The sequence below is a fragment of the Anabas testudineus genome, chromosome 3, assembly GCF_900324465.2.
Source record: "Anabas testudineus chromosome 3, fAnaTes1.2, whole genome shotgun sequence".
NCBI classification, from domain to species: Eukaryota; Metazoa; Chordata; class Actinopteri; order Anabantiformes; family Anabantidae; genus Anabas; species Anabas testudineus.
Window position 1 is genome coordinate 26,917,122 of NC_046612.1, and position 16,044 is coordinate 26,933,165.

Here is a 16,044-nt window from a genome sequence, read left to right on the forward strand (position 1 = left end):
GAATGAAAATTATTGTTAGTTACTGTAGATCAGTTCTGTGTTCACAGCATCTGTCACCAGCTCTGAGGTATTAAAGAAAGAGAGGCTGTTTCGACTGTCTGAAGCTGAATCTTTTTATTGATCGCTGTGAAATAATGAGGATATGTTACAACATTAACTACATGATTCACAGTGGATAATTAATCCATGCAGCTTTTTAGGACCTTTGTAGTACTACTAGTAGATGCTTTAAAACTTACTTCAAATGCAAAAGTTCTCCTTTCAGAAAGGGATTTCTCTGGGCATCAATATTTCTGAGTCACTGATAGAAACACAAAAAAAGTGCTTGAAACACTGTTGAACTCGATGCTAAATGTTCACATGTTCAGTTCTTCTTCAGTTGTATTCATGTACAGAATCAAGGAGAGAACCACTTCAAAAACCTGGTTTCTGAGAATTCAGTTATCGACATTAATTTAATTTTTTTAATTCACAAACTCAGCCTTTAGTTAGTAGTAATAATAAGATACACTCAACTTTTACAAGGAGAAAATATTTATTGTCAATTATTTTCACATTTGTGCTGTAAACTTAAAACAAATCTTCAAGGTTGAATAATATGCTTAAGAATATGCATATTAAAGTAAATAACATTTCTAGTAATGAAGAAAAAAATAAAAAAAGAATAAAGAAGTGTGTTACTATAGAGGCACTAACTCCATCCACAATAAGAGGGGATTTTTATCATTTATTAGCTGCTTATATTTTATAGTTGGAATCTAAATTCGCAAAGTAACTGAAGAGTAGTGAAGTAAGGAGTGAAACAGTTCCCTATGGATTATTTTGGAGAAAACACAAGTAACAGGAGTAATATACTGTAAATCAATAATTATTGATTAAATTATTTTTAGACACTTTGTTGCAGCAAAACCAAATGCAAGTACAACATTGACATATTAGGTTAAAGGTCAGTAAACAGTTGTTTATGTACACAGTAATCAAAGATGTACAATAGATCAACATTCATCTGGACTTGTGTATGTCTCCACCTGATGATTCCTCTGTCAGTCTATTATTCCCGCCATACCTCTAGCTTTGTCCCTGCTCTTAAGATAAATATCAATAGTAATACAACACGCTTTGCTAACTTTGTACTTAGGTGCTAAAGTCAACAAAGTGAAAAAAAAGCTTGTTTTATCCAATCTAGCAGAATAAACAGATTATAAAAATAAAGGCCTTCACACTCACTTAAAGACATACAGTACGTGTGAGCATGTTCATGTGCTTGTACACATAGACACACAGTTGTTGTGAGGACTCTCATATACATAATGCATTCCACACACAGGGTACATGGCCATACACAAACAAACACACACATACCAACACACACACGTTATGGAATGCTGCAGCTAATCCGTGTGCTTTGGGTACTCTCTGTTGTGCTGCACAGACATTGTTTAGGGAGAAAAGCTTAGCCTGTCACGGCGTGTGTATGTGTTAGTGTGTCAGGAATGCCTGGGATATGAAAAATGACAACAAAACCCCTGGAGATTCTGAATTAAGGTTATCGAAGTTGATATGAATGTGTCCACACATTCATCAAACAAACCCAACTGTGCACGTTATTCAGAATAAAGCTAAAGGACTGTTGAACAGGTGACTTTGCATTGTAAACCATAAACTTGCATGAATGTACTCTGCTATGCCAACTGCAAAGCCTGAGACCTTTGAGAAGATGCTGGTGAATGTCAGCAGTGTAGGCCCTGTGGTTAGTCTGAGCCAGGCGGTGTTATGAAACTTAATGCTGCCGAGGAGACCGCAAGAAACGCTGAGAGGGTTTCATAAATGATACAAATTCAGAGCACAACATTCCCTTTTCCAATTTGCACTTTGCTCCATGGTTGTGGATGCTGTGGAGGACAGAGTAAATGGATGGGAGTGATGGTGAGGCGACAGAGGAATTCCTGCCTAATGACTCTTGTCGCCTTCTCCCCTCACACTGTTGCCAAATAGGCCAACGCTGGTGTCATCAGGAGAGAGAGGCTGTGTAATTTGTGGCTCACCCAGAGACATTTTAATAAGCTAAAATTTATGAGACAGTGTAGACTCTGCAATACATTCTCACTTATGTAATTTGCATATGTTTACTGCGGCTGCCACAGTGGTGCTAGTGGCAGTGTAGAGAAATACAGCAACACACCTCAGCAGAAATTAATTTTCAATCTGTCGGGAATGGGACAGATGTGGTTTAAAGTTGTTGGCTATTGTTTGGACACCAACCAAATTGTGCTGGCATGCCATAGGTTGGAAGTTGGATTGTCAGTCTACTTTATTTACTCTCTCATCATACATATATTTGACTGATCCAATGTTTAGAATGGGCATAATAAATCAGCAGCAATTGAAGTAAGTGTTACTGATCAGTGTCAGTCACTGCTCTGCGAACTCAATAACCTCCATAACTGCAGAAGATTTAAAGTTATTTGCTGCAAGTCTGGCTTTGCAGGATGTATTGAGTGTAGAGGGTGGAAACCCAAACCAAACCCAACAGGCCCAGTCAGTATAGGGTTAAGAAATATAGAAATCATGTCAGGGAAGGGGAAGCGTCATTGCACAAACCGCATTGAGATCGAGTTGAGATGTGAAATACAATATGGTTGTTTAATTTCCAAGTCCACCAACTACCTGTGATGTTTTAACAACTTAAAGTTTAAAAGTGAGCTCTGGAGTTTTCTTGTAATACAACAAAAGTTATGTTTATATATTCATATTCCTATGTGCAAAATGCATTTTCTTTGTAAGGGTTTTATACCTTGCATGTGTGAATGTTTAGGAGAACCTGGTGAGATGAGACAGAGATAAGTTTGGGGTTTACTCACTTGCTGACCTTGCACACACATTGCTGCATTTCTTTTTTTTTTTTCTTTTTTTCTATGACTGGTTTCTACAAAACCAGAAAATGTACAAAAAGAACGGAGTGCTTCTAATATACTTGGTTTGTGTCTACATGCACCATTAAGCAAAAATTAAAGTAAGGAGAACTATGATCTCGCTTGCTAATTCCAGTCAGAACTCTGGCTGCAGCATTTTGGATTAACTGGAGGTTTTTGAAGGAGTTATTGTGACATCCTAATAATAATGAATTACAATAGTCCAGTCTGGAAGTAACTAATGCAGGGACTAGTTTTTCAGCATCACTTTGAGACATGATGCTTCTAATTTTAGCAATATTCCTTAGGTGGAAAAAGACAGTTCTAGATATTTCTTTTATATATGAAGTAAAGGAAATATCCTCTCTCCCTGAGATTTCTCACAGTATTACTTGAGGCCAATGCTAAGTGATCTAGACTAAGAATGTGATTAGACATAGTGTCTCTAAGATTTTTAGGACCAAACAAAATAGCCTCTGTCTTGTCTCAATTTAGGAGAAGAAAATTGGAGGAGGGGGGCATATATACAGTAGAGAGTAAAAATAATCGCTCCAAGCACAGATCCCTGTGGAACTCCATAGCAAACCTTTCTGTGCATGGAAGATTCATCATTAACATGTACAAACTGAAATCTATCTGATAGATACGATTTAAACCACTCTAGTGCTGTTCCTTTGATTCCAATGACATGTTCCAGTCTGTGTAATAAAATGTTGAGATCTAACCTGACGAGTGTAGAGAGAAGTACATTGTCTGATGCTAATAGAAGATCATTAGTAACCTTTACCAGTGCTGTTTCTGTACTATGATGTACTCTAAATCCTGACTGGAAATCTTCATACAAGTTATTGCTACGCAGGTGGTCGTACAATTGCTTAGAAACTATCTTTTCAAGAATTTTAGAGATAAAGGGCGGATTGGATATTGGTCTATAATTCCCTAAGACCCCTGAGTCCAGAGTAGGCTTTTTGAGTAGGGGCTTGACTACAGCAACCTTAAAAGCCTGTGGTACGTAACCTATTTGTTAAGATAGATTGATCTGAACTAATATGGACGTGCTGGTCAAAGGTTGAACAGGCTATTCAGGATGGGGTCTAAGGGACATGTTGATGGTTTAGAGGAATGAATTACTGAAATTAATTCAGAATGATCTATGGGGAAGAAGTAGTCTAAGCACAAGTGAGGTCTGAAAAAATGAATCTAGAGCTGTTGTACATACGATTCCATCCATGCCGTTTGCAGGGAGAATCTGATCATCTTTTTCTCTAATAGTTTTGATTTTATTTGTAAAGAAATTAATGAAGCCATTACTACTGAGAGTTAATGGGATACTAGGCTCGACAGAGCTATGACTCTTTGTCAGCCTGGATACAGTGCTGAAAAGAAACCTAGGAATGTTCTATTTACTTCTATTAATGAGGAATAATATGTGGTTCTAGCTTTACAGAGAGCTTTTTTATATATTATTAAACTATCTTTCCAGGTTAGGCAAGATTCATCTAAATTGGTGGAAGGCCATCTCCTTTCCAGCTTACGTGATTTCTGCTTTAGGCTATGAAAGCTATAGAATATGATACTTCAGGCCTAACAACAACATTTCAGCTTTGATTTCAAGGTGTATACGTTTAGATCTGATACACAACTTAGAAGATAGCACTTTTTGTTTAAATCAACCCATTTTTCATGTGAGCAAAAATATTAGAAAATGTAAACTTAAAATAGATTAAAGTGAATAAGACTTAATATTTAGTTGCAAATACTTTGCTTGCAATAACTGCATCAACCCTGTGACCCACTAACATCACCAAACATTTGTGATGCTTTCCCAGGCTCTCACTGCAGCCTCTTCCAGTTGTTTTTTGTTTTGGGTGGTGCCTTTAATTGTTTCATATTGTTGTCCTATAAATAGGATTTCTTTTGAATGTGACTTTTGAGATGGGGCCTTTGGCACTAAATGTGATGGCCATTCATTATTAAGATAGAGTAGTAATTAGTACATACACAAAACCTCAGGGATGAAGCTTTTCTATCAAATCTACACTGTAGGTATAAACTGATGTGCACCTCTCAGGAAATGTAACTCAGACTGCAACATGTGATGGTCCACAGCATTACAGTGGTCATACATACTATATCCTCTGGCAAGAAATCAGTGAGGAGTGTTACAGTCATTTTATTGGAAGTAACTGCTGTTCAACATCTAGTAATAATATTGTTTGTGGTTCACCAAAATAACTCAACACAGTGGTAAAGAAGCTCAACACAATGCCATAGAAACCCCACTGCCAAATAATGTTTATATAGTGTAAATGCAGATTGACACCAACACGCCAACGCAGAAGTATAAATGCTCACAACGGCATAGGCCACTGTAGATTCAACACATACGCATGAATCAAGCTTCAGTTTGTACAGTGCACTCTCAAAGTCTCCACAACAGCACATATACAACCTCTTACGTTTATTCACACACACTGTACATGGTGACAACTTAAACATAGACACTGAGTCACACACATGCACAGAACTTTCCCTGTTATTCCCTGACAGCCACCATGTCATTACCTGACTGATGCATGCTGGGATAGCTCATTTAATTACTGAGACATCATGTCAGCTACTTGTTCTTTATGTCAACATTATTAGAAATGTAATGCCACCATCTGTGTAGGTGTGTGTGTGTGTGTGTGTGTGTGTACGTTTGTGTGCTGACAAGTGTCTGTGTAGTCAAAAGTACTTGTTCTCACTTTTCACCTGCACCTCAGCTGCTTCTATCTGTGAGTCCTATTCATGCCTTTTCTGGATTCTTTTCTTATTTACTTATTCTATGTCTTTCCATTTTTGTCTCTCTGTCTCTTTCTGTCCATTCTATCACCTATTTTCTCTATTATTATTGTTATAATAATAATAATAATAATAATAATAATAATTATTATTATTATTATTATTATTATTATTATTATTCCTCCTATTTAATCTTTCTTTCTTCTCTACAGACACTCCTGGACTTTTATAGTGACAAAGGGTGACCCTTCTTCTTCTGTTGAGGACCACGCTGTCTATCTAGGTAGGAGTCCATGTTTTTTGCTTTTTTATGCATGTAGAAGAATAAGCACCTATGTTGTAATAGTGTAATAATGCACAATAACTAACATGACAACAGCATCTACATCATTTTTTTTGTGTGTGTGTTGTCAGGCACCAAAGCCTCATCAGAAGCTCGAAGCTCTCGTGTTTTTCAGTCGAGCTATGGGGAGCAGTTCACCATCACTACCAGCAGCCAGTGGGTGCAAGGTACAGTAACGTTTTCTCATATACAACAATGTGTCAACATTGTGTTGTACAACATGCAGTTGCCCTATACTTGTTGATGACTCCGAGGGTTAGGCTTATTAAGACTCAAATTTGGCTCCATATATGACAATGATTTTGTTTAGGTCATGGTAACTGGTTGGGGACAGGGCTGGAGTAAATAAGTCAGATTAAGGTGAGGGGAAACACATATTGCTGAGGAAACAGACATACTGATCTGTGTATTGTATGATGCAAAGTAGCACAGCCTTGTGTTTTCTTACCTATCTATCCACCTCAACCTCCTATTAACCAGACATTTCTTGCTCCTGCTTCAAGTCACCAACTTTGTCCTTTGTTGTGTCATAATTCCTACAAATGCTTAACTGTACCACATTACTGTTGGTGGTAATAACCGACTTTCAGAGACACCTTACAGTATGGACTAATTTCTTACAAGAGCACTGTCTTTCCCCTTCTTCTATTCAGTAAACTATGTAATAGCAACAAACTGACCTATTGTTATGTATATTACCTCCTAGGTTTTGTTAATGGGCCATGACAGACAACAATAGCTTTGGTAATATTATCACCACCATTGTCATCTTTTTGTCAATACGTCTCATACTCAGCTCGCCGGTGCATAGCCGTTATTTACCACTTACACACCATCAGTTCAAAGTAGCTTCAAATTAGATGCTTCTCATCTCTAATCAGTTGGCGACTCTTTTCATGAAAATGCCACACTCCGGCATGCAGACATGGACACATGCACACATGCCTGCTACACACACAGCGAAAGAAGTTGAAAACCTGAGACATTTTCAGGAACACTAAATGCGTGTCAAGCTCAAGATAGAAATTGGGGCCTGCAGTCAAATGCTCATCTCCTGCTGTGGTAGCTGGACAGAGAACATAATGGGAGGAGAAAACCCTTCAGTTACTTTGCTACACTTCTGACAGACTAAATGGACTACAAGTCAAAGCTTTGATGTACAATAGATTAGTCTAATATATTCCACCATGCTATCTGATCACTGAATTGCTGTGTGTGTGTGTGTGTGTGTCTCGCACAGAGGCAGAATGGACAGAATGGTTTGACAGGGACGATGAGAGAGGATCTGGAGACTGGGAAAAACTGTCTGACCTGCACGAGGCCTATCCAGACCGACTGTGTAGCAGCCCACTAGACATCCAGGTAATCAAACAAATAGGTCACACATACATCATCCTTTAGTGCTAGGGTGGCGATCCCTGGTCCTCCAGGCCCACTGTCCTGCTTGTTTTCCAACTATCTAGCTGGGTCAGGCGTGTTTAGCCAATCAAAGTTTAAAGTGTGGGGAGGGTTGGAAAACAAGCAGGGATGTGGCTCTTTAGGACCACAGTTGGTGTAGTGATGCAAATGCAATCAGCAAGTCAAAGAGATTAGAATTGCTGGTGCAGACACCTCTGTTGTTAACATATTCTTCTGAAACAACATGAAAACCAAATAAAACTTTAATATTGTACCAAGGTAATATTCCAAAGCCCCCATCTCCACGTGTGTAAATGCTTGGCTGCCTGAGGTGGCATCTGCTTCCGGCAAATTGCACTTTTTAAATATTTGAGAAATATTTCTGTTGAATCTGTAGATGACTATAATTGTCTGGGGCTTTTAGATGTCTTCACAAAATCCACCTGTCTATGTAATAGCTCAGTATACAAGCCTACACTAACAGGAACACTCCAACATTTTGTTTGTTGCATAGTCAGAAACAAATTGAAACATTCATATCACTTTGTGTCCAGTTTTTTATTTATTTTTTATTTGCTTCTTGCCTCTCTCGTCATTTAGAACAGAAAAAAATAGCTTTGGATTTGTTATCAATGGATCTTAACATGTCCACTGTCCCTTCAATAGCTCTTAATCTGGTTGGAGTTATACTAGCAATATCATTCAGGTTACTGATTGTCTGTGTGTCTTCAATTCCTCAAGAAAGGATGGTATATATCATTTCTATACTGAGATGTTGGACTGGTGGTGACCCCTTCAGTCCTTCAGTGATGCCATTATATATATGTAAAGAACAATCTGAACATCTGAGGCCTGCATGGTGTGCAACTAGATATGAGAACACAACAAACGGCATTAATAAGGGTTTAACCAACAGGTAAGGAGAATCTTTAAGAACTTCCATTTAGGGTTCATAATGTAGAAAAGAATCCAGCAATTATGTGGAGCGTAATCCAGTTTTGTATAATTACGGATGCATGTCACAATTACATAAATTAACTTATTTCTATCAAGTTGAAAAAATGTCCCTAAAAAGTGTAAAGATTTACATAATAGGAAGCAGGCAAACAGAAATTATCACAGCCCTAATCTTTCAGTGTAGATGGCGACTGTCTGGAGAAAGTCATTGTTTGTTGTAATGACGGACTGTAGAAGACATGCTGGCCTCTGGTTTAAGTGAAGTACACTAACAAGTTTCTGCTATTTACTCAATCAAAAATGTGTGCTGACCCAAGTGGAATCAAAGATAAGAGGAATGTTTTTGTCATACCTCACTGACATAGTCATTATAATAAATTGGGGCATTATCTGACAAAACATAAAGCAGATAATTTTTGGGAGTAAAGTCTAAGTCATCAGATTAATTCCTCAAGTCTGACTTGGCCCTTGCCCCAGCAGTGAGGATTTCTAAATAGATGTCTTCATATTCATGCTGGATAAAAGAATCTTGAATGTATCAAGTACACAGTACAGAGAGAAGTCCCTGGTGTGTTTCTCCAAGCTCTAAACAGACAAAGTCTCATCCTAGGCCCATTAGATATAAAAAATATGTCAACACCAAAGTGGTATTACTTAGTGACAGTACATGTGGTCCATGTTGAGATGGATGAGAGGGGGGTGTTATTACAAAGCGCAGCTGGAGAAATTCTTAAACAACAATACTGACTTTCCCACCTTTCTTTTTATTAAATCATACTTTGCACAACCCAGAACTCCATTAACATGTAAGACCTTCACTGGCTAATTAATTCTCTTGTCCTTTGAACCTTGGGGCAATGCTCAAAAACCATTGGCTCCTCTAAAGAACTGACTGCAGATCTAAAAATGACTACAAAGCAGAGGAAACTATAAAAGTTTACTCTTTAGAAGCTAAAGAGTTAAATTCCCACTGTCCACAATGTCACTGCTAAATGTCAGTTTAGGTAAAGATCAAGACAACTTTCACATAAAACTGGAATGGAAACCAAAACCACAGAGTGACAGCAGAGGACTGGCAGGAGGATTTAGCTGACACAGGCAGGTGACTAACACCACTATGCAGCATTGGTGCACAAACAGGGCCTATATTCTAAAGTTATCATAGGGAACTTCTGTGTAACCTTATCACAAAAGTCAATGATTTTGAGTGCTGTGGACAGACAAAGTGGAGCTTGGACAGTTTAGACAGAGTCGTTCCTTGCTGCTATGAAAAGCATTTGCACCCAGTCTTTTCCATACAGCTGTGTGTTGTTCCTCTGAGCTACAGGGCTCATTCTGTTATTCTGTTTCTCCTAAAAAATATTAAAAGTAATAAAAACACATAACGCTGCAGCACTGGGTGGTTTTGATGATCGCATTAGAACTTTAAACACATTCCATGTAGCCCATGTAGCTACAGTGTCATATTAATGGCGTCCCAAAGAGAAATTGCTACATGGACTTCAGCAGCAGCTGCTCCTGAGTCCAGTTTTGCTGGGGGTCGGTCTGTCCATCAACAAGCCGCTCTGTCATTATGCGCTGCTGGGACTTGACATGGCTGCAGCCAGAGAATGTGGATTCAGCCTGGCACCATAAAACAGCAGCTGTTAGTCTTCTGTGCAGATAAGCATTTGTGCCAGGTCTACCCACACCACCTCCAACACCCATACCATTAACATAGTAAATAACTACTGAAGCCCCAGCTGGTCTTTTTTATGGCTGATGTGCAAATTGCTACTTTCATTTCATTATTTCATCTTTCTCTTTTTTGTTCTCTCACAAAAAAAAAGATTCAAACATTGGTCACGTAATTAAGTTTAGTATTTTCCTGTTATTTTTCTTTTACCATGTGGTAAGGAGCCGCAATTTTATTCTGTTTTCATAAACATTTAGGAAAAACTGCCATGTCCTTGCTAGGTTGCCGGCTGTGTATGTTGTTTTTCCACAAAAAGTCTGGCCACAGTCAAAGTTTTCCTCTGTTTGCACTTTTCACTGTCTAATTTTCCTCTGTGGGATCTCTATTTTTAGCAGCCAAATGTTTTTGTTGTTTTGTTCCAATATGTTACGTAATATGGTTATGATTTCTTTTGGATTATCTGAGCATCCTAAAGAAATATGGATAACAGGGAGAATATATCTGCACGTAATGGTTAAATTGAGGCTCACTGGAGTTCATGAGGTCATACTTTCACACATTCATTTTTTCTGAATGAATCTTTCTGAATCTTTTTTTTTTCATCATTAACTAAACAAAACCGCAAGAGAACTGGCAACTTCTCCTGGCCTCTTCGGTATGTTATGCCACCAGCACTGTTCTGAAGGGAAATCTACTGGATTGCACAAGAGCACGCTACACATGTTAAACCTACCAGAGTTCCCATGTCAAAGGCAATTTTGATGTTGGCAGTGAATTCACAGAAGTGAAAATGGTATAAATTATTTGGCTTTGGAACTTTCATCCTTTGCTTTCAATATCTTTATTACAATAAGCCAGATGTTGATAGATTGTTGGGGACTTGCTAGCCAGCTAATGGTGTGGCACACATGGGATTTTGGTAAAATGTGGCAGAGAGGAGTGTTAGCACTAAACTTTATGCTGTATACCAGTAACCAACATTAGTTTTGATCACAGAAAAGTTTTTGCTGCAGAACCCCACGCAGCACATGCATGTGGGAGTGAATGTGTACAACTACTTTATGTAACATTTACTGTGACTTACAAGACAACGAAAAACAGCAGGAGATGCAAGCAATCTAGGTAGAAAACTGGACCCCCGGTGATGCATATGTCTGTGACTGTATCAATCTTAACAGAGAAATGAAAACATGATAGCATCTCTTTCCCAGTGCCTAGAAAATCACGCACTAGAAAGTGACGTGCTGTTAATTACCCATACCTTGTCAGAAGATTGAATGAATAGCTAATAGCTGATAGCTAATGAAGACTCATGCTAATGCCAGCTTGGTGGTTATTACAGAGCTTTGGATTAAATTGTTGCTATGCAGGAGTAGTCCAGATGAAATGTACTGTACTAAAAAATTGTTTACTTTCAGATACCTGCACACAAGGAATGTTGTAATATATTTCTTTGTCTTTTGCAAGATGTAGGAAAACTTACTTCACATATTGAAATTTCCTTTGGTCTTGAGGAACTCAGCCATCTACTATAACACTGATGTGCCTCACAATTCAATATTTTGGTGCTGGTCACATTTTTTCATTGGTATTTCCCTTGTCCAGGCTGAAACCCATGATGGCATAAAGTCCGACCATACAGGAGATGTGATCCACAAGAATGACAAGGACTATGGTTTTGTCTGTCTCAACAAGGACCAGTCTCATGGCCTATGTCACAACTACAGGGTTCGCTTTCTCTGTGGAAAACTGGGTATGTTTATCACATGCTGTCTTGTCCTGTCACATGTAAATTCATGTTTCTTCATGTTTTTTACCTTGTATTTGTAGATCCAACCTTAGATTTTGACTGCTTTAATTTTTCTAGAGATGAGCCTAGAACTGGAGCCTATAGCAAATTGAACTGACATGGTCTAGTAAGACACAAACTCATGTATAAAATGTCCACGCTTCAATTCAGTTCAGTTCAGTTTATTTATATAGCGCCAAGTCATTTCACTTTACATTGTAAGGTTTAAAACCTTACAAAATATAACTGTATAGAACTACAGTGCATCCAGAAAGTTTTCACAGTGCCTAACTTTAACCCCATTTTATGTTACAGCCTTATACCAAAATGAATTCATAAAAAATACCACATAATGTCAAAGTGAAAACATTTATTTTTATTTTTGCCTTTTTATTTAAATTAAAAAGCAAGTAACCAAAAAAAATTACATTAACATAAATATTCACAGCCTTTCTCATGAGACTCAAATTTAAGCTCTGAATGCATCATGTTTCCACTGATCATCCTTGAAATGTTTCTACAAGCTTCCCAAAAATAGTTGTGCCAAGCTTGTAGCATCATACTCAAAAAGAGGCTGTAATTGGTGATAAATGTGTTTCAACAAAGGACTGAGCAAAGACTGTGAATACTTATGTACATGTGATTTTTTTCATTTTTAATTTTTTTAAAAAATTGCTAAAATTTCTAACATGTTCTTTTTTTTCGCTTTGACATTTTTGCAGTATGTTTTGTAGAATGTTGAGGAAACAATGAATTTATCAATTTTGGCATAATGCTGTCACGTAACAAAATGGGAAATAAGTTAAGTGCTTTTTGGATGCACTGTATATAGAAAACCTGACAATCCTTCGTGACAAACCAAGACATGAAGTTCAATAAACTCTGGGCAGACCTCCACAGTACACAATGTTCCCAGGAGCATAGTGGCCTTGATCATTGTGAAATGGAGGAAGTCTAGAACCACCAGGACTCCTGGCTATCCAGATAGACTCATTAACCCGACAGCTTTGACTCTTTATGGGTACACACTTGTATTTGGACAGTTCATCCCATTCTTTCTGATTCTTTCAAGCTCCATCAGATTGGATGGAAATTGTATGTGAACTGTCATTTTCAGGTCTCTCAGCAGATGGTCTGTGGGGTGTTAGTTTTCACCACCATTGCTTGATGCAACCACCACATTACATAGTGCTTGGAGTTCTGCCTAAAGAATTTAATTTTTTGTCATCACACCAGAGAACTTTTGTTCTCACACACCCAGTGGAGTCCTGTAAATGCAGTTTAACTCTAAGTGGACTGTGGTTTCTTAACTAGCCACTCTATGAAACATAGTCCTTTTTTAAATTATTAAGGTCACTGTGCTCCTGGGGATACTCAGAGCTTTAGAAATGACATTATCCCCTTTATCTACTGTATTCCTCACAACAAAATGTTATTATATAGGTCTTCAGTGAATTCTTAGGACTTCATGTCTTGGTTTTAACTTGACCTTATACAGTGGCAAGAAAAACATTGTGAACCCTTTGGAATTTTGTGGTTGTCTGCATTAATTTGTCATAAAATGTGTAAAATGTAAAATCTTTATCTGCGTCAAGAATATTAACAAATAAATTGTGCCTAAAATAATAACACAAAAAAAATTCTGATCTTTTATGTCTAGATTAAGAACAACCATAAAAACATCATAGTGCTAGTGAAAAAAGTATGTGAACTATTGGAAGGGTTACAGAGTGATTTCAAAAACGTTTCCAATCAAAGTGAGCCTAATAGCACAACAAACACTCATCAGTGAAGTAAAGCAACAACCTCGAGTGACAGCCGAAAATTTGAAGGCATCATTGGAACTGGCTAACATCTGTTCAGAATCTATGTAGGTAAAACACTGAACAAGCCTGGTGTCTATGGCAGGACACCACGAAGGATGCTGCTACTTATTGAAATGAACACATTTCAAGTCTACCAAGGTGCATCAAGACAATGAACGAAAACACAGGAGCATTTCCACAACAGAATGGCTTCAGAAAAACAAAATTTGCATTTTGGAGTCGCCATGTCAAAGCCTGGGACCGCAACCTAAAAGAGATACTATGGAACGACCATAAGAGAGCCACACACATGAGATGTCCAAAGATTATGACTGCGGTAAAGCTGTTCTGCCTGGAAGAATGATCTAAAATTCTTCCTGAACAATTTGCAAGTCTGATCCACAGCTACAGGAAGCACCTGGTTGAGATTATTGCTTCTTCCACTATCACTATGATGTTTTTATAGTTGTTCTCAATATAGACATAAAAGATCAGAATTTTTTTGTGTTATTATTTTAGGCACAATATACTTAATACTCTTGACTTAGATGAGGATCAGATCACACTTTATGACAGATTAATGCAGAAGACAATGAAATTCTAAAAGGTTTGCATACTTTTTCCTTGCCACTGTACACTGTATTCTAACCATATCCAGTCAATTTAATTTGACACAGGGTCCTAAGTACATCTTAAAAAATGTTATTCTATTTCATAGGATGAGATGATATGATTTAAACAGGTTTTTGATTTGATTTGACCAAAATGGAAATATCTGTTTTATTTAAAAATTAATCTACACAACATAAAGTATGAAAAATTATATATATGTGTGTGCTCTCAATGCTCTATAGGGTTTGAGTCTGGAGATTGACTTCCAGTCTAAAACTTCACTTCTTCCACTTCTTGCCTCTGATGAACTCCTTTTTTGTTTGGCAGTGTGTTTCACTGTGTTTTGGGTCATTATTTTGCTGCATGATGAAGCATCTCCCAACCAGATTGATTGCATCTTTCTTTAAATTACAGACAAAATCTTTTACAGAGATATCTGAGTTCATTTAGCTGGTGCCATCATGTTTTACATCATCAATGAACATTATTGAGCCTGTCCCAGAATTAGTCATGCAGCCCAAGTCATGACATCACCTCCACTGTGTTTAACTAATGAGGTTGTATGTTTGGGATCATAAGCAGCATCCTTTCTTTCTCCAAACTTTAGCCTTTCCATTTTGGTTAATGTTAGGGTTAGTCCATAAAATGTCCTTTACAGCTCTCACAATGTTTCTGTTGTGAACTGCTGTTGTCTACCTTAGTCTATCCATTCAACTTCTGTTACTTAGTACACCAGTGGTTTCTTTCTTCTTCAGGACATTCCAAATTATTGTACAGACTATATCCAACATTTGTGCAATGGCTGTGATTGATTTTCCATCTTCTATCAGCTTCACACTTGCTTGTTTTTTACCCATAGACAGCCCTCTGGTTTTCATGTTGGTTTGTAAATGCAGTCTAAACAGGCAAAACCCAAATCAGACGCTGAGCATAGACAGTCAGTGCTATTTATTGTTTGAATAATCAGTGTAATAGGACTAGGTACTAGGGCAACAAAACACACCTGTCAGTAACATTTCCGATACTTTTGCTCACATGAAAAATACATGGTGCAAAAGGTGCTATCTTCTAGGTTGTATATTAGATCCAGACATAAAAGCTGAAATGTTGATCTTCTGTCTCATATTCATTTCTTGATGTCAGCAGTCTACAGCTGTAAAGGAACTGTTGTCACCTTTCCAAAACCTTTGTATTGTATACTTACAGCATATAGTTAAATCAAAACACATACTTAGCCCTGTTACTCAAAAACATCTGCTTTCTTGCAAATGTGATCCAGAAGCATAAATTTAACACATGCACTTTGGACATACCCAATTTTGACAGACAGTTCTTTCAGCATGTGACTGTTAGGGCCTGTAAGAATGTTGCAGCATTCTTTGCAGTTAAACTTTTGCTATTTCCCTGTATAGTTCGTCCACAGGCCTCCATTTCCATTGATGTGTTGTCCGACAGCAGCATCCTGGAACTTGCTGACCAACCAGATGGCTGGGGAACCGGGGATAAGGTGGTGGTGGCCAGTACAGATTACTCCATGCACCAGGTTGAAGAGTTTACCCTGTTGCCATGTCCTACCTGCACATCCAACCAGGTCAAAGTCCAAGGTGAGAGAACCAGTAACTTACACAGCATGCAGCCATGGAATGAATGATGCTTGAAATGGTGTGTAAGGGTCCTCGCCCATATACTTTCACATCTGGGCTGAAGCTGACTGTTGTCTGTACATGTCGCTCAAATGCATTTAACTCAAATGCACTCTGCCAGTGAGA

At 37.9% G+C, this 16,044-nt stretch overlaps 1 protein-coding gene across 1 annotated transcript in view; it reads left to right on the plus strand.

Moving 5' to 3' along the window:
* The window catches only part of cemip (cell migration inducing hyaluronidase 1), a 125,227-nt gene that overhangs the window by 72,370 nt on the left and 36,813 nt on the right, over window positions 1-16,044 (plus strand). Inside the window, exons 7-11 of the mRNA XM_026378053.1 lie at window positions 5,909-5,979; window positions 6,111-6,206; window positions 7,280-7,401; window positions 11,675-11,822; window positions 15,688-15,879. Coding sequence (XP_026233838.1) covers window positions 5,909-5,979; window positions 6,111-6,206; window positions 7,280-7,401; window positions 11,675-11,822; window positions 15,688-15,879 — 629 coding nt within the window. The remainder of the gene's footprint in view (window positions 1-5,908; window positions 5,980-6,110; window positions 6,207-7,279; window positions 7,402-11,674; window positions 11,823-15,687; window positions 15,880-16,044) is intronic.